Source organism: Carya illinoinensis, chromosome 9, assembly GCF_018687715.1.
Source record: "Carya illinoinensis cultivar Pawnee chromosome 9, C.illinoinensisPawnee_v1, whole genome shotgun sequence".
In the NCBI taxonomy this organism is placed as follows: domain Eukaryota; kingdom Viridiplantae; phylum Streptophyta; class Magnoliopsida; order Fagales; family Juglandaceae; genus Carya; species Carya illinoinensis.
Window position 1 is genome coordinate 7520345 of NC_056760.1, and position 22851 is coordinate 7543195.

Genomic DNA, 22851 nt, shown 5'->3' on the forward strand with positions numbered 1-22851 from the left:
ATATCATTTATTGTTTATTTATTATTTTAATTTATACATTATACTTATTAATTATAAGATGTTTGTTGAGAATCTCACCTATTTTTCTTTCTTAATAATTTTATTTAAAAAAAAAAAGAAAACTAAAGGGTGACCTGAGGGTTATTATCGTCATTTTGGGTCTAACAGTAACCCACCACAAAAACCCTAGCACGCTCGTCGCACTCTGTTACTATACATACCATCCCGACTACTCCCATCTCCCTCGACCCACCCCCTCCAGTCTCCGCCGCTGCTTCTCCACACCACAATGGTACCCTTCTCTCTCTCTCTCTCTCTCTCTCTCTCTCTCTCTCTCTCTCTCTCTCTGTGATTCCAGATATATGTAATTTTCAATGTGTTTTTATTAACTTTTATTGGATTTGTAACGAACCAGGCTTCGGAGAAGAAACTCAGCAACCCAATGAGGGAGATCAAGGTCCAGAAGCTTGTCCTCAACATTTCCGTTGGTGAGAGTGGTGACCGTCTCACCAGAGCCTCTAAGGTCTCTCTCTCTCTCTCTCTCTCTCTCTCTCTCTCTCTCTCTCTCTCTCTCGTTGTTTGTTTCCCGAGAAAAACACTCTAAATCAAGCTACATTTATTTATATTCTGATTATTATTGATTTCTGATTTTGCTTCTAAGGTCTTGGAGCAACTGAGTGGCCAAAACCCCGTCTTCTCCAAGGGTACGATTCGCAGTTGACGTTCGAATAAAGGTTATTGATTTTCTCTTCTTTTGTATTTTTTATTTGATCGGGCTGTGTTTGGATAAATGGGAACAGCTAGGTACACCGTGAGATCGTTCGGGATCAGGCGTAACGAGAAGATAGCGTGCTACGTGACGGTGAGGGGGGACAAGGCGATGCAGCTTTTGGAGAGTGGGCTGAAGGTGAAGGAGTACGAGCTTCTCAGGAGGAACTTCAGCGATACCGGGTGCTTCGGCTTCGGTATTCAGGAGCACATTGATCTCGGAATCAAGTAAAATCTTTGTAGTAGTTAGTATTGATGTCCTAAATTATTTTTTGTGGCATTTGTATTGCGCATGCTAATAAGATGAAGTTTCGCTTAATACAATCATGGGGCTAATCTTGTAATTGGCTTATGAATAACTGCGTTCACTTTGCTAACAGAGTTACGTTCGTGGTATATAGTATGTTTCAAACGAATCAACCATCTTGGTTTTGATTCGTTTGAAGGTTCAATGTTATATATGAAAATGCAGTTTGGCTTGCTGTGCTAGAATTAAACTGTTCTTTATTTTTTTTTTTTCCAGGTATGACCCTTCAACTGGTATTTATGGTATGGACTTTTATGTTATTCTAGAGAGAGCAGGATACCGTGTCGGTCGTCGTCGTAGATGCAAGTCACGTGTTGGGATTCAGCACAGAGTTACAAAGGAAGATGCAATGAAGTGGTTCCAGATGAAATATGAAGGAGTAATCCTTAACAAGTCTCAATCGCTCACAGCCTCTTAGAGAGATCCCCTATATAACCTTGGATAAGTTTCTTAAGTTTTGCCGAGCTGTAACATTTCATCAATTGTTTAACGGGATTTATATTTTATTAAGAGGTTCATCAGTTACTTCGTGATTTCATGTTGACCTAAATTGCTTTGATGTATGGGGGCAGGATACTCTCTCTAGTTGGGTTTAATATGCTGCACCACTGCCTTTTAGTTGTTTTGTTAGCCTGATGATTCACTTGGTTTATACTGCATTTTCGTTAGATGCTAATTGCAATGGCTGCTATCCTTTTGGCTTGTTATTGGTGCCTCTTCAATTGGGAATATCAACTGACTAGAAATGGTGATGGCTACTTTATAAGATGGCGGTTGGTTCCTGGCCCAGGAGGGTGCCAAATGTAAACTTGTGCTTGGAGGCGCCAGTATAAAATGTCGTATTTTGTTTTCTTCAATGGCTCTGACTGACACCTTTCTGAAGTTGAAAGACCAGGCTTTTAAGCCTATTCTCATCCCAACTGTCACCCATATGACCTCTCCTCGGACGAGAAGGGGGTTCGATAATGCTATTCCTCGCATAATCTAATTAATGGTTTTGCTCCGTGTGATGACAGACAAATCAATTGTCTCCTGGCTCATTGGAGCTGCTTTTGCCTGTTGTATGGCCCATATTGGGAATCGTCGGATTCTGCTAATCACTAGAAGTTGCAGTCTGGTTATCTGCGTTGTTGAGACCAATTCAAATCTGGCTGCATTAGCTATACGATGCAATTGACCCCCATGGAATGGAAACAGTAGTCCTAGTCTCGAAACTCATCCAGGTCCACCATCTAAAATTCTTGAAATCTGTGACAGATTACCTTAGTTACGTTTCGTGGCCGACAATCAAATTGGATTCAGAGACCGGCCCGTCGACATCTGCGCATTCCTTCCTCTGATATGAAAAGAGTAAAGAGTAATGCTATATACAGTCATTTTTTGTATACTTTCTGCGTATTTCACTGATATGATTAGTTAGATTAATTTTTTTTTAATACATAACCAATCATATCACAGGAGTGCACTAAAGAGTCCGTAAAAATGACTGCACATAGAATTTTTAATATGAAAATAACTTGCCTTTTATTTACTCTGCTGCTCAAGAAACAAGACGATGGTAGGCTATTTGGCTGTAAATATTTGTAGGGGTTTTCTTGAACAGGAGGCAGGAGTAGACAGTCACCTTGAAAATTCCACCATAACAAGTCATTGGAATTGAACGCATTAAGATTGTAAGAAATTCTGCAACAGATAGGCTTAGAAAACTACACCTTAGTCCAGAGAGGGGGAAAAAGGACGGCTGGTGCTGTCTAACTGCAGGAGGGAGGGCATTACAAATTTACAACCAGGCCATTCATGTAGCTAATTTTGCACGTCATGAAAACGAGAAGCCGTTGAACTCAGTTGAACCAAACAACTAGAGAAGATGAAAACGAGACACTAACAACAAAATGGTGGACCTTCAATATATAGCATGAAATATTTTCAGTTCACCTTCTTTTGTCCTTTAATAACTTTAAACTCCAGCTTTCTATGTCCTCCAATTTCAGGGAGACTTCACATTGTTTTCGGACCTTAGTAATTCTAGAAGCTCGCTCTTCTTCAGTTTTGAGTAACCCTTAATCCCTCTAGACTTTGCTAGTTTTTTAAGTTCTGTTAGTTTCATTTCCTCTATTCTCTGAAACTTTAACTCATTGCTTCCAGCTCTAGCCTGCGACGCTTCATTATTCAACTCAAGCGTCCTTCCTCTTGGGGTTGATGGAGATGGTATGGGGGATCTCTTCACGAATTTAGATGGTGGTCGAGATGGTATGGGGGATCTCTTCACAAACTTAGATGGTGGTCGAGTTGGCTTTAAGCCTGCTACCGGTGGACTGTTCTCTACTACCTCCTCTTTTTGAGGCACCCCTCTTTTTCCTGTCAACACCTTCTTACCTTCTTTGTTTGAAGGCTTGTCTGCAAAGATAAGAAAACCTAAATTAAATGTGTCATAAATAAGTAGAACATATACATTCTATTTCCCCATTAATTAACTTTCAGAGAAAGTGAGGTTTTGACATGTGAAAGCTTGGTATAAAGATGGAAGCAGTTGTGTGATAGAATCTGACAAACATAATATTGCAGGGGAAAGGAATATGGGTTCAACATTTCCATAACAGCACCAGATGGTGACGTGACATTCACCCACATCACCTTTAATTTGTTTCCTTGATTTGCGAAGAGCCTCTAGAATTAAGTCAGGCGATGGCTTATCCTTAGACTCATTGGAATTTGTCTTCTTAGTACTCACAGACTCTCCCTTTGAGATTGAAGACTGGATTCGTCGGAACAGAGCAATAATCTCTTCCTGGTCAGATGCGTTGGACTTTTTACCATTGGATGATGACTGAGGTGTCTCATTTTCATCCTCATTTATTCTTCTCGAGGCAGAACTTCTCCGGGGAGGTCCCCGTCTTCTATTTCCATCAGATCTTATGCATGAAACCGTCGAGAAAGGAAAGTCCTTTTGGGAGTGGAAGAGTGAAGGTCCATCTGCAATCTCTGCCAAATTTAACAAGCTGCATCAAAAAATGATCTCTCAGTGTGTAGTTCACAAAAATTAGGTCCAAACAAACATAAGAACCAAAAAATGATATCCAAACTTCAGTGGTGGCTAATAAAGAGGAAATGGTAGAATTAACATAGGTGATCAGAAGCAAACAAACAGCAATATAATACAGAAGAATTTTAATCTCTCCATAAAAGTAAAGATGAAAGCCAAGAAATGTCTTTGTAATATAAAGAGGAACTGCATAATGTGCTGCGCATTTGTCCAACGTCACCTTTAATCTTATATACTTGCGACATGTCTAGACCCTTTTTCCTTTTCAGAAAAATAATCCAAATTAATACAAAATTTTAGACATTGATCTTATCTTGTGAGTGTCAGACTAAAGTAACATATGTTGAGGTAGTAGTAGTACCCCGGTTATATCAACCCATAAAAAATGATCTGCCAGTTCCATAGGAAGGTGTAACACACCACAAAGAGTTAGAAAGAATAATCTCACTTCGAGGGAGAGGACCTCCGGGTAGAAGAAAAAGATAGACGGAAAATTTGAGTTTTCTGATACTGTTTGGATAAATCTTCAGAGCAAAGTTGCTTAGTACATATAACCCACGTAATGGGCCGGGCTAAAAAGTAACAAAAAGATAATAAAACCACATCTGCAAACTAGTTAACGCTACAGGCCCAAGCCCACTACCTGTTGAAGCCCCCTACAATAATCTAAAACCAAAACACACGGGAAAAAGAAGTAAGACTAAAAGGTAAATGTGGCCCATGGGCTTTGGCTGAGCCCCAAGTTAATTAGGCTTGTTACATTGCCGTACCCTTCAAAGAACCTTGTCCTCAAGGTTGAGAGCACCTCAGCAACATTATATACATATCTATCCACTTCATAGGCTACCAGCTCCAACCCAAAAATATGGTTGAAAATATAACACAACTTTGTCTCCAGAAAAAATTCGTTAAGATCATCTCCCTTGGTGAGTCAACCCAAGCTTGCCCAAGGATTAAGTTGTTGACTCTTGTTGCCCAAGACAACACAGATGCAGCAGTGAGGTACCACACCAGCAGTAGCTAGAAATCATTCCCTGCAAAGGGCCATTATTTGGTTCCAGCCTCTGTTGAAAGTAACTCAGTGCATGCAACGCGGTGTCTGGATTCATCTCGTTATGAATAACAATCACAGCCTTTGTATCTGACTTTTCAAGATATGATTCTGCAGTTTCAACATAAATTCCTCTCTCTTGCTTTATTACATCAAGAACCATCTTTCATTAGTAGCCTTGCAAGCCACAACTGTAGCATCAATATCACCAGTATGCCCCACCATGTCACCATTTGGTAGATTGACACACACCTTGAGATTGGGAACATGTACAAGTTGAGGAATAATGTGTATCAGTGAAATTCCAAGTATATATTGACCGATCCATACAAATGAGACATCTTGGTAAGTTGCCCAAACAACAGAAAATGCTCGATAATAAAGCAACCAATCAAGTTTGCAAGCCCCTACACTGCCTATGCCAAAAAGGACAACTAAAAGCTCAATGAACCAGAAGAAGATACGTTTGTACAGAGTAACCAAGAAGCATGAAGCAATAACAACAAAAAGGACAACAGATGCTATGTTGATGTTTACAAAGCCCAAACCTCTAGAAGTTCCATTGTCTCCCTTTTCTATAACCAAACTAGCAATTTTCCCATTATTGTAGAACTTCTCCCGTAGCTCTTCAATCTCTATGTAACCACTCAGGTTTTGATCAAAGAATGCAAAAGCTTTGTGTGAATGCTCATCATTGCCCATCTTTTTAAGGTGAACTGAAACTGCAACAAACTCTACATAATTGAGAGTTCCATTCCCACCAACATCAGTAGCTTCCATTAGTATTTGAAGATCTGCATTAGGAATCTGTTGGCCAAGCCTTCGCAATCCGACTCGAAACTCCTCAAGGCTTATCTTGCCCCTTTGGTCTACATCCAACATATCAAACACCTCCCTTAAGTCCACCACTTCCTCTACCAACAAATGTTTAGCCATTTGTTGATTTTGTGTTATGATCCCGAGAATTAAAGGTTTAACCAAATTAGTATCCAACAGCTCTAGGGCTTTTGGATCAATGGTTGAGTTTTTAACAATAAGTATTAGAGCAGGGACCACGTCACGGGTTCAAGTCACAGAAGGGGTGGCCTATAGGCTAGATTCAAATGCTTTGGTACTATGTATGGGCATAGTGTTAAGTCATTGAATACAGATAGATGAGTGAAGCTACCAAAAGGAAAAGGGCTACCACCGGGTCAATGTTAATAGAGTGGGCCGTTGTGGATGTCGAATTCGGAAGTGTGGTGGAATATTATGATCCTAAGGGTTAAAGGTTTAATCAAATTAGTATCCAACAGTCCTAGGGCTTTTGGATCAATGGTTGGGTTTTTAACAAAAGATCCCTCAGACCCTTTGTCTTTGGCCATAGTCTGACTCATACTTGTTTTACTTGATTGAACAGAATAAAATTAACATAATAGTGAATAAAAATGATTTGCAGAATGGGTCCTCCACTCCAAAACAATAAAAGCTTCAGAAATCAGAACTATAAACAAATCTTGGATGCACGAAAGATTAAAGAACCATAGACTTGATAGGAAAAAGTTTGAGATAGTTATATTCTTGACTTGCAGTTACTTAGTCTAAACATCCATTAATACTCGCCCATAATATGAAGCTAAAATTCATATGAACTAGAATACTAATTTTAACCACAATGTAAGTTCAAGCATCAAATCAGAAATCAGCTATCAATCAAAAGAATCTTTCTTCCTGGAAACAGCACAAACGTAATAACATTGGTATTACTGCGTTGAGTTGCACAGTCAATAAATTCAAAACGCAACACAGATTAACTAGAACGACCGCAATTCAATCACAAAAAATCAACGACTAAGCATGATGAGGGCAACACGTTTCTACAAGTCTCAATACCAGCAGAAGCACACCAAAATTCCACCCCAGAAAATTGCAAGCGGAGATCCGTTCCCTTCAGGAATCAATCGTCTCCGAAAGCGAATACAGCAACATAAGCTTAGTCTTTCGTTAATAATAATAGATACCATCAATAACAGCCAGGAAAACAATGAAAGATAGGATATGGGTGTTGAAAGATTTGACACCTTTCAGAGAGTAAATGGGTTTTCCTCCCAGCCTGGGCTGCCCGAGGAACGAGAGGAAAATGGGAAATTGAAAGCCATGGAGATGGAGAGCTGCTACTGCATTCATATTCTGCTGGGAAGTGGGAACTCTGAATCTGAGATTCTTCTGAATATGCAAATGGATAGCCGATTATAATCACACGTTATCCTTCACGTTTCCCTTGCGGCCCACCAACGTTTGGTATGGGGTAAGGCTTAGGACCACTAACAATAATATAATATGGTACTGTCTGTACCTTTTGTTTTTAAAAAATTATAAGCATAATCTTTAACGTATATGTTAATTTGATTATCGACTTTTACTTTAATCGATTAATATAGGAATTTTGATAAATTAAATATTCATTAAATGCAGTAAAGTCTAATGATATTTATTATTGAAAAATAATATTTATTTTTCTTCTCATTAAGAATCTTTGCAATTCATTTTTGGAAATACTTAATAATTTTTCTGTTCTACCTTCGTCCTTCCAGGCTTTAACTAGTAAAAAAAAGTAAGAAAAATACTTAGAAAATGCTTAGATAATGAGATGTGATGAATATTTTGTAAATAATAGTGAATTGATTTATAAATAATAATGAAATGATTTGAGTGAAGATACTTTATTGGATTTTGAAAAATGAGATAAAAAATATTATAAAATTAAAATATTATTATAATATAGTTTTGTTAATATAATTTTTATTTTAAAATTTAAAAATATGAGTCTGTCTAGGTGCAGGCATTTTTACAGACTAATCTAGGCACGAAAATGACATGGCAGCAGCTTTTTTTATTAAAAAATTAAAACAACACTACCCATCCTGACACCCATCTCTACTCTTGAGACTTTCGCAATATCGCTACGGACAGTCGGCAAATGCAGTCGCTAATTCAGCAATCACGTGTTTAGAGTAGCACCTGTCATGAAAACCCTATTTTACCCCCGAAATAGAAAGAATAGCTTGAAATGTGCATTCCCGCTTCTATTTTCGTTCTGCAACCGGGCTCGTCACGCCCACAGAAATTCTGCTAGCTTGTGTGCGTTGGTGGGAAAGATTTCGTGTGGTTTGGTCTGAAAGTTGGAACTGGTCTAAGATAGAAGAAATTTGGCGTCGTGGTCTGAAGCTTGGGTCTTCGTGGTGCTCTGGGTCTTCGTCTTGTCTGCATCATCTTCTGAAAAGGTAAGTTTCCCTCTGTTTGTTGGTATTTAAACATCAAAATGCATCCATCTTCAAGACCCCGTAAGTTTGGGTTTGTTTTGGAGTATTTAAACATCAAAATGTATCTTCAAGACCCCATCAAAATGCATCTTCAAGACCCCGTAAGTTTGGGTCTGTTTGTTGGTATTTAAACATGGTATAATACATCTTAGAGACCCGTAAGTTTGTGATTGTTATGCTTGTTCACTAAATATAAACGTGCATTTTTATTCAGCATTTTTTTCCATTTTTTGATTTTTGGTTAATCTGCTTGTTCTCCATTTGCACAGGTATTTAGCTGCATGAATTTAATTTGTGTTAATATCCTATAAAGTCATGTTTATTAATCTGTTAGCAAGCTTTATACAGGTGAGGTCAAAATGAATCTAATGTAGTAATAGTGCCAATAGAACAGGCAATTGGACCGTAGTAAACATGGTAAAAAAAAAAGCTGATTTTTTTCTAACCATATACAATGGAATAAATAATGGTGATATACTTATGAGGTTCTTAGTGCTTTCATACGTGTTGATAGACAATGAATTTTCTTTTTTAAAAGTTAATGTGGGAAATAAACTAGCTATCATCATTGAGCTCCGGTTGTTCATCTAACAACAATAACGAGTATCTTATATTTGAACATCTGGTTCTTTGGTTTAGTTAATATTATTTGGGGCATTTCCTGTAACACTTGGCATGGAGGCACACACCTCTTAGGCCAATCCAGTTCCATTTAATATTTCACTAGACTTGGTAATTGTTTCCAAAAAAAATAAAGAAAAAGAAGTGCAAACTATGTATTGGTTAGAGCTAAAGAAAATGCTAAGACTGATTTTCAAGATTTCACTATTACAGGGCATGGAAAAAGGGGAAGAGCTTCCATCTCCGCTAACACCCTCTACCTTAAATCTCCCAACCTCAGTATGTTAATTCGAAATTTTTAATAGTCTTTGGAATGGGTGTGCTCGATGTTTATCATCAACTTCTTGCTAATTATCATTATGATTTTAATGTCAGGACATCCATCAAACTGGTTTAGTAAACTTTCCAAATTACATGCATGGCTACTATAGACCAATGCCTGCATGGTCACCACCGTTTCTACCATATCCAAATGGCAACCAATATTCAACCAACATTCAAGTATTTTTCAACTCCGTACTTGTCTTTTATTTAAAATTTTTCATTTTTTGGAAGTTTAATTGTTTTAATTTTGTTGTTTTCAGGAAAATGCTTATTACCCATTTCAATATGGTATGAGACCTCCGACTCCACACATTGCTACAAGTTCCACAACGAGCGCAATCCTTGGTAGAGATGATACACCCGACCGTAGAGAGACCGATGAACCATGTACCTCCGCTAGAGTTTATGATGAAAATAAAGAGGATGCATTAGATCCACGGGAACCCAACGATGGCACTACCTCAAATCCAGATGAAGAACAAATAGATGGTGGTGATTTGATTGAGGAGCCACAGTTGGGGATGGAGTTTAATTCATTTAAAGATTTGCTGAGTTATTATAAGGGATATGGTAAAAGATGCGGATTTGGGGTTTCGACACAAAGGAGTGAGAGGGGAGAGGATAAAAGCATGAGATATGTCACTCTTGGTTGTGCTCGTGGTGGGAAGGCCCGGAATAAGGGTTTCAATGTCGCCAATCCACGTTCGACAGGAAAAACGGATTGTAAGGCAAAGATTAATGTCTTAAAAGTAGAGGAAAAAATGCGGATCACAATAGTTCATAATGAGCATAATCATGGCCTCAGTCCACAAAAATCTCGGTTCTTTCGATGTAACAGAGAAGTGAGTGAGGCTGTAAAAAAAGTCCTGGACACAAACGACTTAGCTGGCATCTAAATGAATAAGAGTTTTGGATCTCTTGTCGTTGGTGCAGGTGGCTTCGAGAACCTACCATTTTTGAAAAAGGATTGTCGCAATTACATTGATAAGGCATGACATCTACGACTTGGTGCAGGTGGTGCTGGAGCACTTAGAGATTATTTTTTGAGGATGCAGTACAAAAGTAACAGTTTTTTTGCATCGATGGATATAGACGATGACGGGAGACTAAAGAATGTTTTCTGGGCAGATCCACGTAGTAGGGCAGCCTACCAGTATTTTGGTGATGTAGTTACATTCGACACCACATACCTGACAAATAGATATGGGATGCCCTTCGCACCATTTGTTGGTGTAAACCACCACAGGCAGTCGATTCTATTGGGAGCGGGCTTGATTTCTAGTGAGGACATGAAGACATTTATATGGTTATTCCAAACTTGGTTGCAGTGTATGGATGGTATAGCTCCAAAAGCTATTATTACTGATCAATACAGAGTAATGAAAAATACTATTGCTATTGTCTTTCCAGAAAGTCGACATAGATTCTGCATATGACATATATTGAAGAAAGTCCCCGAAAAGCTTGGGTCATATGCTTCCTATAAAACTGGACTAAAAAATCACCTGATGAAATGTGTGTACGACATTCAATCTGTTGAAGAGTTTGAGACATGTTGGGATGGGTTACTTAACACATATGACTTACATGATAATGTTTGGTTGAAAAGTTTATATGTTGATCGTGAACATTGGGTACTGGTATTCCTTAAAGAGTAATTCTGGGCTGGAATGAGTACAACTCAGTATAGTGAGAGTATGAATGCTTTTTTCGACGGTTATGTTCATGCGAGGACAAAATTGAAGGAATTTGTCGACCAGTTTGACAGTGCATTGAAGAAAAATATTGAGAATGAAATGAGTGCGGACTTCAACTCATTTAGCGTCACGATTCCCTGCGTATCTAGATCTCTAATTGAAAAGAGATTTCAAGAGTTGTACACGAACGCTAAATTTAGGAAAGTTCAACAGCAAGTAATTGGTGTGCTCGATTTCGATCCATCTCTACTTAGATTGGATGATGTAATGAAAACATATTTAGTAGAAGATGAAGTTCGTGTTGAAGAGTTCACTAAGCCGATTACTTATTCAGTGGCATTTAATAAGGAAGACTACAGTGCAAAGTGTTCATGTGGGTTATTTCAGATGAGGGGATACTGTGTAGGCATATTTTGGCCATATTCAAAGCTAATGGTGTAAAATCATTGTCAGACCGATACATTTTGGATCGATGGAGAAAGGACATCAAAAGGAAATACACATTAATCCAGCGTAGCTATGATGCAGGGGATCAAAGTATAGGTGGCAACATATACTCTATTTTGTTGAACATGTGTTATCAGATGATAACTTATGCGGCATCTTCGAATGAGCAATTTGATGATGCAAAGACGAGGATACACCAGATGACTAACTCCTACCGTGAGAACCAAGACCCCCAATCTTGGACCCAAACAGGTTAGAAGGTGACAAAGTTTGTGAATATTATTCTCCCTTAGCTAGTTCTTAATTTTATTTTATTGTCACCCTTAGCTAGTCCTTAATTTGTTATTTGGTCTTTCATTCAATCAGGTTCAAATACTGGTGCAATTTCACTGGACACAAGTGTTCATGTTGGTAGTTCACAATAAGTCAAGAGTCCACTTGTTGTCAGAGGAAAAGGAAGACCTCCATCTTTGAGGAAAGCATCCAAAATGGAGACAGACATGCGGAAAGTTAAAGCCAAACAAAAAAAAGCACCAGTCAGAGGGAAACGTAAACATGTGCATTTATTTGTTTTAAACATGTTTATGTGTGTTAGAAGTTGGTAGTTAATTTCTCGAATTAGTAGATAAGTAATGGTTGTCTTATCTTTAACGAGATGAAGGAGATACACCAGTCATGAACACCTGCAGGAATTTATTTGGGCCATCACAAGTATATATCACTGGTCCTACAGAAGTGCAGGTAAATTAGACGTTATATTATTCATAACAGTCATAGGGAAGTCAAGATAGTATAATATATCATTACATATTAAATAATTATTAGTAATATTTACATTACATTAATATTCACAAGTTAATCCTTACAGATGTAATTTGAGTTGGATGGATTATAGCCAGTCCAGGATGGGTTTAATGGACCACAATCGACGCAATGAGAACCAACACAATCAGACCAAATGAATGTTGGAGACTTGAGAATGTTAATAGTCTTGTTATTTTGTATGTTCATCTTGGAACAATTTGATGAGACTATCATTATTTGTGTTAATCCTTGATTTAATGGAGAATTGAATGTTGGAGACTTGATTTAAGTCAAGACAGTGTAGGGATAGTTGAGTTATTTGACATACTTATAGGTTTCAGTTTTGTTGTTTTAGAAATGAAACAAAATAGGTTTCAGTTTTTGTTGTTTTGGAAATGAAACAAAACAAGTTTCAGTTTTGTTGTTTTGAAAATTATTCCAAACAGGTTTCAGTTTTGTTGTTTTAGAAATGAAACAAAACAGGTTTCAGTTTTTGTTGTTTTGGAAATCAAAGAAAAGAGGTTTCAGTTTTTGTTGTTTTGAAAATGAAACAAAACAGGTTTCAAACCCTATATTTGTTGTTTTCGAAATTAAACAAAACTGCTTCACAATTATAGGTTTCAGAATTCTGTCCATCCTATATGAGTAATTGAACACCTAATCCATTACTTGCATTAGCAAATCAAACCCTGTCAAGAGAGCAATAACAACAAACCCAACACAGCATAATATGAAAAAAGTTGCAGAACCTGCTGCAATCACTTGCATTAGCAAATCAGACCCTGTTAAGAGAGCAATAACAACAGACCCAACACAGCATAATCTGAAAAGAGTTGCAGCACCTACTGCAATCTCTTGCATTAACCCCATATTGATTACAAGAACAAGATCTTGCATGAAACAAGATCATCAATTAATTCAAGAGCTTCCCCAGAATTCAAAAATAAAAAATAAAAAATACAAGGCATATGTTTCCCTAGAATTGAAGAAAATGAAATACAAGAAAGGGGCAGTTTCCCCACAACTTAAACATCTGGTCCATTCATCCAATATTTACATTGCCATTACATTATAACAAATCAAAAACTTCTACCAAATACTTAAAACTACTTACACCAACTACATCACTACTAAGTCACTAAGTAAAAAAAAACACCAATTACAAAAACCCAATACACTCGGAGTAGCGTGCGTGGACGTCTTATTCCAGCTTCTTGCTTTTGAAGCACCAACTCCCTCTTCAAAAATGCCTCATCTCTAGTGGATTGCACCATCTCTTTCTTCTCAATCTCCGTTGCTCTCTTACGGAGCTCAATCTCCATCTTCTCGATATCGCTAAGTCTTTTCAAGACCTCTTTCTCCTTCCTTTCCATTTCATTTAGTCTTGCTTGTAGATCCAACTCTCTGCAATGATCACCATCTGCCCACTTGAAATACTTGCAGTAAGGTAATCCCTGATTAATTGAAACATACGAGTAAAGAATGTTAGATGTACACATATTAATGAATTTAATAAATATGTTACATAAGGGCATGTATTTACCTTTGTATTGTATTTTGGACAGGCAAAAAATGGACGATTTGGATTCCTATTCGTATTTGAGTATCTCAATGTAGAACCTAGCTTGCAGAAGCACAATGGTTGACCCAAATTACATATATCAAATGATGAAGAACACAGTGATGATGACGACGACGACATTCTAACATATGATATAGTCATAATGGAAAGGCAGGCATATCAAAACACACTCGTGCTACAATTCCACGTGATAGGGATTTCAAGAGTTCCATCTTTGGTTTTTGTTATGTTGCTGAAATTCATTGGTTTTTTTTTTTTTTTTATAAGTGATTCCAAAACTATAATAGTCCACACTGTTATCACTATTAATCTCTCATTGTTAAGTTGAAAGTGTCAAAGTAAGAGCTACAAGACATAGAACATGCTAAACTTCCAACACAGTGGCATGTCATTAGATTTACATATGAGAAAAAAACTTTAGTCACACTAAAATTCTCATGAAACTAAGGGAAGGACAAAAAAAAAAATTGTTCTAACAAACATATCAGATTAGGGCATTTGGTATACAGGGCATATGTAGCACTAGCAGTAAATATGCACCACACTAAATTAGGGCATATGTATATCACTATTTTTGATATACAGATTTCACAAACTCAAAGATGAGATACTGGAAATCAAAAAGCTAAATCATCGACGAAAAAAAGTCAAGATTAGGGCATTCGGTATACAGGGGTTTGGAAAATTATAGATTAGTAAAAATATGAACCACGCCAGATTAGAGCATTTGGTATCGATTTCACAAGGTCAAATTAGGGCACAAATATGCACCACACCAAATTAGGGCATCATCACAAAAACGAGTTTGGATATACAGATTTCACAATGTCAAATACCAGATCTCAAACTAATATCTATGAAATCAAATAGGTGCTGTGAAACAAAATAACATAAAAAAATAGAATATACAATACCGGTGTAAAATCTCTAAAAATTTTACCTTTTTTTACATATCATCCGGGGAGGGCAGAGAGATGGTTGCGTCCGGGGAGGGCTGAGAGACAACCACGAGAGGGCTTCTGGCGACGGCGTCAAAGTGGGTTGCGGTTGCTAAGAGAGGGCTGAAAGAAACCAATACTGCTTCGGGCTGCTGGGGAGATTCAGTCTCCAATGGAGATGGACGAAGGCAAGAGAGAATGCAAAGGGATGTGGGGTGGGAGCTCGGGCTGTAACCTAATAACGAAGGAGAAATGACGTCGTTTCTCCTATTAATGAAGCGATGTCATTTAATTGATAGGATGCTATGTCAGCAGCTTGGCTTAGCCGATTGTACGCCGGTTGAGGTCTCCAACTGCATTCAGCATTTTTGTTCGGACATACACATCCATAGAGAGAGATTGGCCATGGCTTTCACCAAAAAAAAAAAGAGAACTTTGTATACATCGCTAAGCTTGCTAAACAAGACAAGCGCCCTCTCTCTATCTCTCTAATAGCTCCCTCTCTCTTTTTCTTCTATTTTTTTTTTCTAGTAAACCATAGTTCTCTGTTTGGACACTGAGAAAATCAGTACGGTATAAAAAATAAAAAGTTAAAGTCTTTCATACCTAGTATTTTCTTTTGGACATAATGTATTTTATCCATGGTTGCTTGGAAATGAAAAAGTCCTTGGCTCAAGCTAGTAGGATACTTCAACAGAAATTTGTTTGATTTACTGAACAATTTGTGTCAATGTGTGGCTCCTTGGGTTTGGATTTTTCCTTCTTATTTTTTTCCCTGCATTTTTGGCCATATTTTTCAATCTAGTACTCCTTTCAAATTTGGCAGAAATAGTGGATGCAATGAAGAAAGTGGCAAATCTTGATGTGAAACTTAGTGTGGAAGATCAGCGGAACCTACTCTCCGTCGGGTACAAGAACGTGATAGGAGCTTGCAGAGCCTCTTGGAGGATCCTATCCTTCGATAGAGCTAAAGGAGGAAGCCAAAGGGAATGACTGGAACGTGAAGCGCACCATGGAGTACAAGCACAAGGTCGAGTCTGAGCTCTCCAACGTCAAGTCTTAGCTCCTTAACGTTGGCAGACCTGGTGGTTGTGTCTTGCTGCTGGCGACGTCGTCTTGTTTTGCAGTGCTCGACGTGGGGAGCTATGGGGAAAAAACAAATGGATTGCTCTGTTTCGGGTAGCAAAAATAGAGAAAAATAAGGGATTGGGCACGACGATGCTGGGCGGCGTTGGGTGGCTTTACCGTGGGTTGGGAGCTTGCTTCCCTTTGGCCGTGCTTGACTTGGCCACTGATGTTGCGTGGGCTGCGGACGCTGTTAGTTACAGAGGTTGTTCACAGTGGTGTCGTGGCTCACTGTTTGGGAGCGGAGATTTCAATGGATAGGAGATTTTGAGTTTTTCTCTTCCAGCTCCAGACGCAGCTGTTTGATGAGGATGAAATCATCTTCCTGCTTTTGTCGCACAAAATTACTTTTTCAATGTTTTGAAACGTGTCGTTTCATTTGACATGTCAGCATTGATGCGCCTTCTGGTTCGCAAATGGCTTGCAAGAAGAGTTTTCCTAAAAATATTGTAGTGCTTTTGTGTTTTATTTAAAAATTTAAAAAATTTATAACTATTAGATAATAATTAGATAAAAAATTAAAATAAGAAGGAATTTCCCAAACACACTCTTAATCTGTTAAAAAATAATGTTATAAAAATAAAATTAAAATTTGATATGATTTACTACCTTAAAATTTCTCAATTTTTAAAATTTCCGCCACATCTGCACTTCCTGCATCAAGATTGGCATCAAGCCGATCAACAGTCTTTCTAAAGCGCGTCTCTGACACGCGCCAGCTCTTTCACTGTGTAGCTTCACGAGCCATATGCGCCTCAGAGCCTGCGCTTTCATGCGCGCAAAAATTGTTAGGTTATCTCCTTGATTAACAAATTTCTCCCGCGCTCTTCAAAATTACAGAGACAGAGCCATGCTGGTCACGCCCAAAACTGCATCAATCTTCTGGGTCTCTCTCCCTTTCCACCATAGCAATCCTGTTCCTAAGGGAAACAATGTCGAACCCAAAACTGGTTTCGTTTTCTTCAAACCAGGTTGGGTAACCCCTCCAATACTTACCAAATCGGGTAGTTCTTGTACGACAGCCCGCGCCTCCGCTTCGTCCACCATTTACGAAGTTGTGGATGTTAATAACGAGATTTGTAGTTTATGTCGAGTGGGTAATTTGAGAAATGCCATGCAAATGCTTTGCAGGTCTCAGAAGTCCGAGCTTGAGACCAAGACTTACTGTTCGGTTTTGCAGCTCTGCGCCGAGCTCAAATCACTTGAAGATGGTAGAAAGGTTCACTCAATTATTTGTTCTAATGGCTTACTAGTGGAGGGAGTTTTGGGTTCAAAACTTGTTTTTATGTATGTTAGTTGTGGAGATTTGAGAGCTGGAAGACAGGTTTTCGATAATGTTGCTAATGAAAAGGTCTTTCTTTGGAATCTTATGATAAACGAGTACGCAAAGATTGGAGATTTTGGGGAAGCTATGTATTTATTTAGGAAGATGAATGAGGTGGGAACTGAAGCGAATTCTCGTACCTTTACTTGTGTTTTAAAGTGTTGTGCGGCCTTAGGAAATGTAGAAGGCGGAAAGCAGGTTCATGGTTATTTGTTAAGATTGGGTTTTAGTTGTGACAACTCGGTTGTGAATTCTCTAATTGCTTTCTACTTCAAGGGTGGAAGAGTTGAAAGTGCAAAGAAGTTGTTTGATGAACTGAGTGACCGAGATGTTATATCGTGGAATTCTATGATAAGTGGGTATGCCTCCAATGGTTTTGCTAAAAAGGGACTTGAGATTTTTAAAGAGATGCTATATTTGGGAGTTAGGGTAGATTTGGCAACAATGGTGAATGTTCTTGTGGCTTGTGCAAGTATTAGTACCCTCTGGTTGGGTAGACCACTTCATGCTTATGCAATAAAAGCTTGTTTTGATGGAGAAATCAAGTTTAACAATACTCTACTGGACATGTATTCAAAATGTGGCGATCTGGATGCTGCAGTTCGAGTTTTTGAGAAGATGGGCAAAAGAAGTGTCGTGTCGTGGACTTCAATGATATCAGGTTATGTCAGAGAAGGTCTATCGGATGGGGCAATTAGATTATTCTACGAGATGGAAAGAAATGGTGTTAGCCCTGATCTTTTTACCATCACAAGCATCCTTCATGCTTGTGCTTGTAATGGCTCTTTGGATGGTGGCAGGGATGTGCACACCTATATAAAGGAAAAGAAAATGGACTCAAGTTTGTCTGTGTCTAATGCTCTCATGGATATGTATGCAAAATGTGGAAGCATTGAAGATGCTCGCTCAGTTTTTACTCAGATGCCTGTAAGGGATATTATCTCATGGAATACCATGATAGGGGGTTACTCAAAGAACTGTCTTCCCATCGAAGCTCTTAATTTGTTTTTTGAGATGCAACGAGTGGTAAAGCCCGACAGCATAACGATGGCCTGTATCCTTCCAGCTTGTGCCAGTCTAGCAGCTCTAGAAAGAGGCCAAGAGATTCATGGTCACATATTAAGAAATGGGTATTCGTCAGATCAATATGTTGTTAATGCACTTGTTGACATGTATATAAAGTGTGGGGTACTAGTTTTTGCACAGTTACTCTTTGACATGATTCCTTCAAAGGACCGGATCTCATGGACAGTTATGATTGCTGGGTACGGCATGCATGGGTTTGGAAGTAAAGCTGTAGCTACCTTTAATGAAATGAGAAATGCAGGTGTTAAGCCTGATGAAGTTTCCTTTATTTCTATACTTTATGCATGCAGTCATTCTGGATTACTTGATGAAGGATGGAGATTTTTCAACATTATGAGAAATGAATGCAACATTGAGCCCAAGTTGGAGCATTATGCTTGTATGGTGGATCTTCTTGCCCGCACTGGGAATTTATCAAAGGCGTATAGATTCATCAAGAAGATGCCAATTAAACCAGATGCCACTATTTGGGGGGCCTTGCTCTGTGGTTGCAGGATCCACCATGATGTAAAACTAGCAGAGAAAGTCGCAGAACGTGTCTTTGAACTGGAGCCAGAGAACACAGGGTATTATGTACTTCTGGCCAATGTCTATGCAGAGGCAGAAAAGTGGGAAGAATTGAAAAAACTGCGTGAGAGGATTGGTCGGAGAGGATTGAAAAAGAACCCAGGATGTAGTTGGATAGAGATCAAAGGCAAAGTTAATGTCTTTGTGGCTGGAGATGGTTCACACGCACAAGCCAAAAAGATAGAGTTACTATTGAAGAGACTAAGAACAGAAATGAAGGAAGAAGGTTACTTTCCTAAGACAAGGTATTCTTTAATTAATGCAGATGATATGGAGAAGGAAATGGCTCTCTGTGGGCACAGTGAAAAGTTAGCCATGGCTTTTGGAATATTGAGCCTGCCTCCCAGAAAAACCATACGAGTCACGAAGAATCTAAGAGTATGTGGTGACTGTCATGAGATGGCCAAGTTCATGTCAAAGTCTGCTGGCAGGGAGATTATCTTGAGAGATTCCAATCGCTTTCACCATTTTAAGGATGGCAATTGTTCTTGCAGAGGTTTCTGGTGAATCAAGGTGGAGTATGAGTGTAAATGTGAATGTGAATGAGTTCATATCTAGAATCGCTGCAACTCGAGTTGTTTCTGGAGGAATGATTCATGAGTTGTCATAAATTATGGTTTGTTGACTGAGATAAACATATATTTGATCAAGAATTAGGATTAGGATCTCTTTATATGTTGATTAAATGAAGTTATGCTAAATTCACAGATCAAACTATGTGATTACAGATATGATGAGAAGCTCCCTATATGTAAGAGTTTATGAATCATTGATGTCTCTCGTAAATAGGGATGAGTTTCGGCTGGTCCGGACTGGCCATTTTTGGACCGGACCGGACCGAATTGGGTCTAGTCCGGTCCAATTTTGGGATGACCGAAAGAGTTCTGGTCCAGTCCTGATCCATGGGTTTTCCAGACCGGACTGAATAAAAAAAAAAATTTATATAAAAAATTTTATAAATTAATTATATAATTTTTTACTAATACTAATATTTATAATTATATACTAATACTAATATCTATACTAATACTAATGGTCTAATATTATAATATACTATAGTTATACTTATACTAATATAGATTATATAGTTATATTAAATACTATAAGTAATACTAATACTAATATATGGCTAAATCACTATAAGTATAACTATATATATTTAGTATGAATGTATTATTATATTCTTTAATATATAACTATAATATATAGTACTACTATATATTAATATATTAATATATTATAAGAGTTATAGTATAAATTATAATATACTAAATCACTATAACAATATAACTAATACTAATATATAACTATACTATTAGTCTACTATTAATACTATTATATAGTTATACTTTTCATTATAATTAGTATTAATATATAGCTATACAGTTCTACTAATACTATTAGTCTATTATATAGTCTAAGACTCTTAAGTTTAATATAGGCTATATGGCTATAACTAATACTAATATTATTAATAATAATAATGTAGAAAATAGTTATACTAACTGATTGATTCAACATAACTAATATTACTAATATAATATAGCTATACTAAATTACTAATAGTCTAATACAAATACTATTATATAGTTATATTAATCCTAAATTCATAATAACTAAATCATTATAAGTCTATAATTATATATATTTAGTATCAATGTATTATTATACTATTTAATGTATAACTATTAACTATAATATATAATACTAGTATATATTAATATATTAACATATTATAAGAGTTATGGTATAAATTATAATATATCATATATGTATAAATTTATAATGTATTAGTATAGTTAACTTAATATGTAATATGTTAGTATTAAATCACTATAACTGCATAGAGTATTAGTAATATAGTATTTAATATAACTACATATAGTATTAGTAATAAGAGTATTACTATTATTTAACATAGTATGACATAGTATTAATAAATGTGTGGTGTTTGAAGAGATATAGTAATACTAGTATATTACATATAGTATTACTATTATTACATTTAGTTATTAGTTATAGTATTAGTACTAGTGTATTATTAGTTATAGTAAATAAGTTAATAACTATTACTAATTTACTATATACTAATAGACTAATAGTATTAGCATATTACTAATATATATATATTAATATATATAATAGCATACTATATATATATATATATTAAATATATCACAATATAATTACATAAGTATTAAACAAAATGTCCTAAAATTAAAAAAAAAAAAAAAAATCAACCGTGGACCGAATGGGACCGGACCGTCCCGACCCTTAGGGAGTTCGGTCCGGTTCAGAGTGGAAAAATCCTGGATTGAATAGGTTCGGTCTGGTCCGCAAAACCTTCCCAGACTGGACCAGACCAAATTCACCCCTACTCATAAATGAAATGAAACAATTTATCATGTGATGGTCGTCTCCTTTGTTTTGTACTCATAAATTTTGTCCATTCTTGGCAGGAGTAGTAAAGCAGGGTAATCACTCTGGAGAAAAATGTGGATTTGTGTCCCTTGGATTACTTTCTTGTTGCCAAGAGGTTAAGAAAAAAAAAATGACTTGCCCACCTTTGTTGTTGGAGGTAAAGGAATTATTCAGTGTGGAGAAGCATAAAGGCAGCCAAAGCGGGTACTGCTGACTTTCAAGTAATTCTGGGACATCTTCAGACGTGCAAATTAGGTTTCAATATGATAATCGCAAAAAATAGTGTTTTGTTAGGTTTATTATTGTGGGAAGGCTTACAAAGCAAGTCACTTGGAATCATTCTGCTCACCATTAGAATCATTCATAAACTGCTTCTAAAGCAATCTTTTAATACTATAAAGCGAAGAGATCCAATTGAAGATTCATTTCTTCCATGTGGTACCGTGAGATCTAGTATTGAATGGTTCAGACAATTTTATTGCATGGCCAACGCTGTTATTTTTTACGATATTGTGTTAGGGACCACTTTGAGAGATGTTTTACGTGCTGCACAGCTCACTGGTATGGATGTAACAACATGGTCCCGTGCTCTTAACATTAGCTTTATTTCGCTCTTGGTAATGAGCTTAAGCTTTTAGGTTAGACTTTCCCTTCCACGTCAAAAAGTGAAACCTTCAAATGCGATAGAAACACCCTCAAATTATGGGTTTTGTTAGATACAGTCGGCAAATGTAGTTGACTGTATGGAATGAATAAAAAAAATTATAAAAAAAATTATTTTATATTCAGAAAGATCTACATGAATAAAAAAAAGTTAGAAAAATATTTTTTTTTTTCATATAAATCTCGTATTAATTTATTTTTTTCTCCACGACTGCACGCCAACTACATTTACCGACTGCAAAAAATATTTGTCTCAAATTATTGACTCTGAAAATGTTTTAGCAGATTGATAAAGATCAGTTCATTATTATTATCATTTTTTTTTTTTTTTGCCACAATTAATCCACCATCTCTGTCAGTTAAAACCAATCATTCTACAGGGCTTATTATTTGTTGTATGGGCCAACTCTGTAGTTGCTGGTGTAACAATTAATCAATATGGTAAGAAATGATTATTCTTTTGGCAACACTCGGACCCACATCTGTGTATGTCCGTGAAGAGAGAGAGAGAGAGAGAGAGAGAGAGAGTTTCACTTCAGTCTCCCGTCAACAGCTTTCATCTCATCTTTTTGTGATAATGCCCTGATTATTAATAAAACACAGAGACGGATCAAGATCCTAAAGGAATTGTCCCCTCTAAACTCCAGTACGGATAGATACTATAAGGAATCAACAACACCACTTCAATTTCCCAGTTGTTAATTAGCTTCACTATAGTTTTACAGATGAGAGGCGGCATCTTGATTGTCCCCTTCATCCATATGTAGCAAAAGGCAGATTG

General features: G+C 37.1%; 3 protein-coding genes and 1 long non-coding RNA gene across 4 annotated transcripts; 2 read left to right on the forward strand and 2 right to left on the reverse strand.

Moving 5' to 3' along the window:
- Positions 1 to 132: 132 nt before the first annotated feature.
- Positions 133 to 1705, forward strand: LOC122275942 (60S ribosomal protein L11-like). The gene is made up of 5 exons (XM_043085291.1): positions 133 to 292; positions 416 to 523; positions 662 to 704; positions 801 to 996; positions 1292 to 1705. The coding sequence occupies exons 1-5, from the start codon at positions 290 to 292 to the stop codon at positions 1491 to 1493; spliced, it is 552 nt and encodes a 183-aa protein (XP_042941225.1). The 5' UTR covers positions 133 to 289; the 3' UTR covers positions 1494 to 1705.
- Positions 1706 to 2707: 1002 nt separating this feature from the next.
- LOC122276033 (SAP-like protein BP-73) lies at positions 2708 to 7411 on the reverse strand (the record flags this gene model as incomplete). The annotated part of the gene is made up of 3 exons (XM_043085451.1): positions 2708 to 3472; positions 3710 to 4074; positions 7230 to 7411. Coding segments are annotated over 3 exons (957 nt in total), but the record flags the coding sequence as incomplete, so codon positions are not given.
- Positions 4602 to 7176, reverse strand: LOC122275943. Its single transcript, XR_006228725.1, has 2 exons — positions 7042 to 7176; positions 4602 to 5421 (listed from the first exon to the last, which is right to left on the reverse strand). It is a non-coding gene; the product is annotated as an uncharacterized LOC122275943 (long non-coding RNA).
- A 9278-nt stretch (positions 7412 to 16689) lies between the features above and the next one.
- On the forward strand, positions 16690 to 19700 carry LOC122277739 (pentatricopeptide repeat-containing protein DOT4, chloroplastic). The gene has a single exon (XM_043087838.1). The coding sequence runs from the start codon at positions 16860 to 16862 to the stop codon at positions 19491 to 19493; it is 2634 nt and encodes an 877-aa protein (XP_042943772.1). The 5' UTR covers positions 16690 to 16859; the 3' UTR covers positions 19494 to 19700.
- Positions 19701 to 22851: the final 3151 nt, after the last annotated feature.

Coding starts and splice junctions, on each gene's coding strand:
- LOC122275942 (XM_043085291.1), top strand. Junction 524..661: donor GTCTCACCAGAGCCTCTAAG/GTCTCTCTCTCT, acceptor TTTGCTTCTAAG/GTCTTGGAGCAACTGAGTGG. Junction 705..800: donor AAACCCCGTCTTCTCCAAGG/GTACGATTCGCA, acceptor AAATGGGAACAG/CTAGGTACACCGTGAGATCG.
- LOC122277739 (XM_043087838.1), top strand. CDS start 16,860: ATGCTGGTCACGCCCAAAACTGCATCAATCTTCTGGGTCTCTCTCCCT.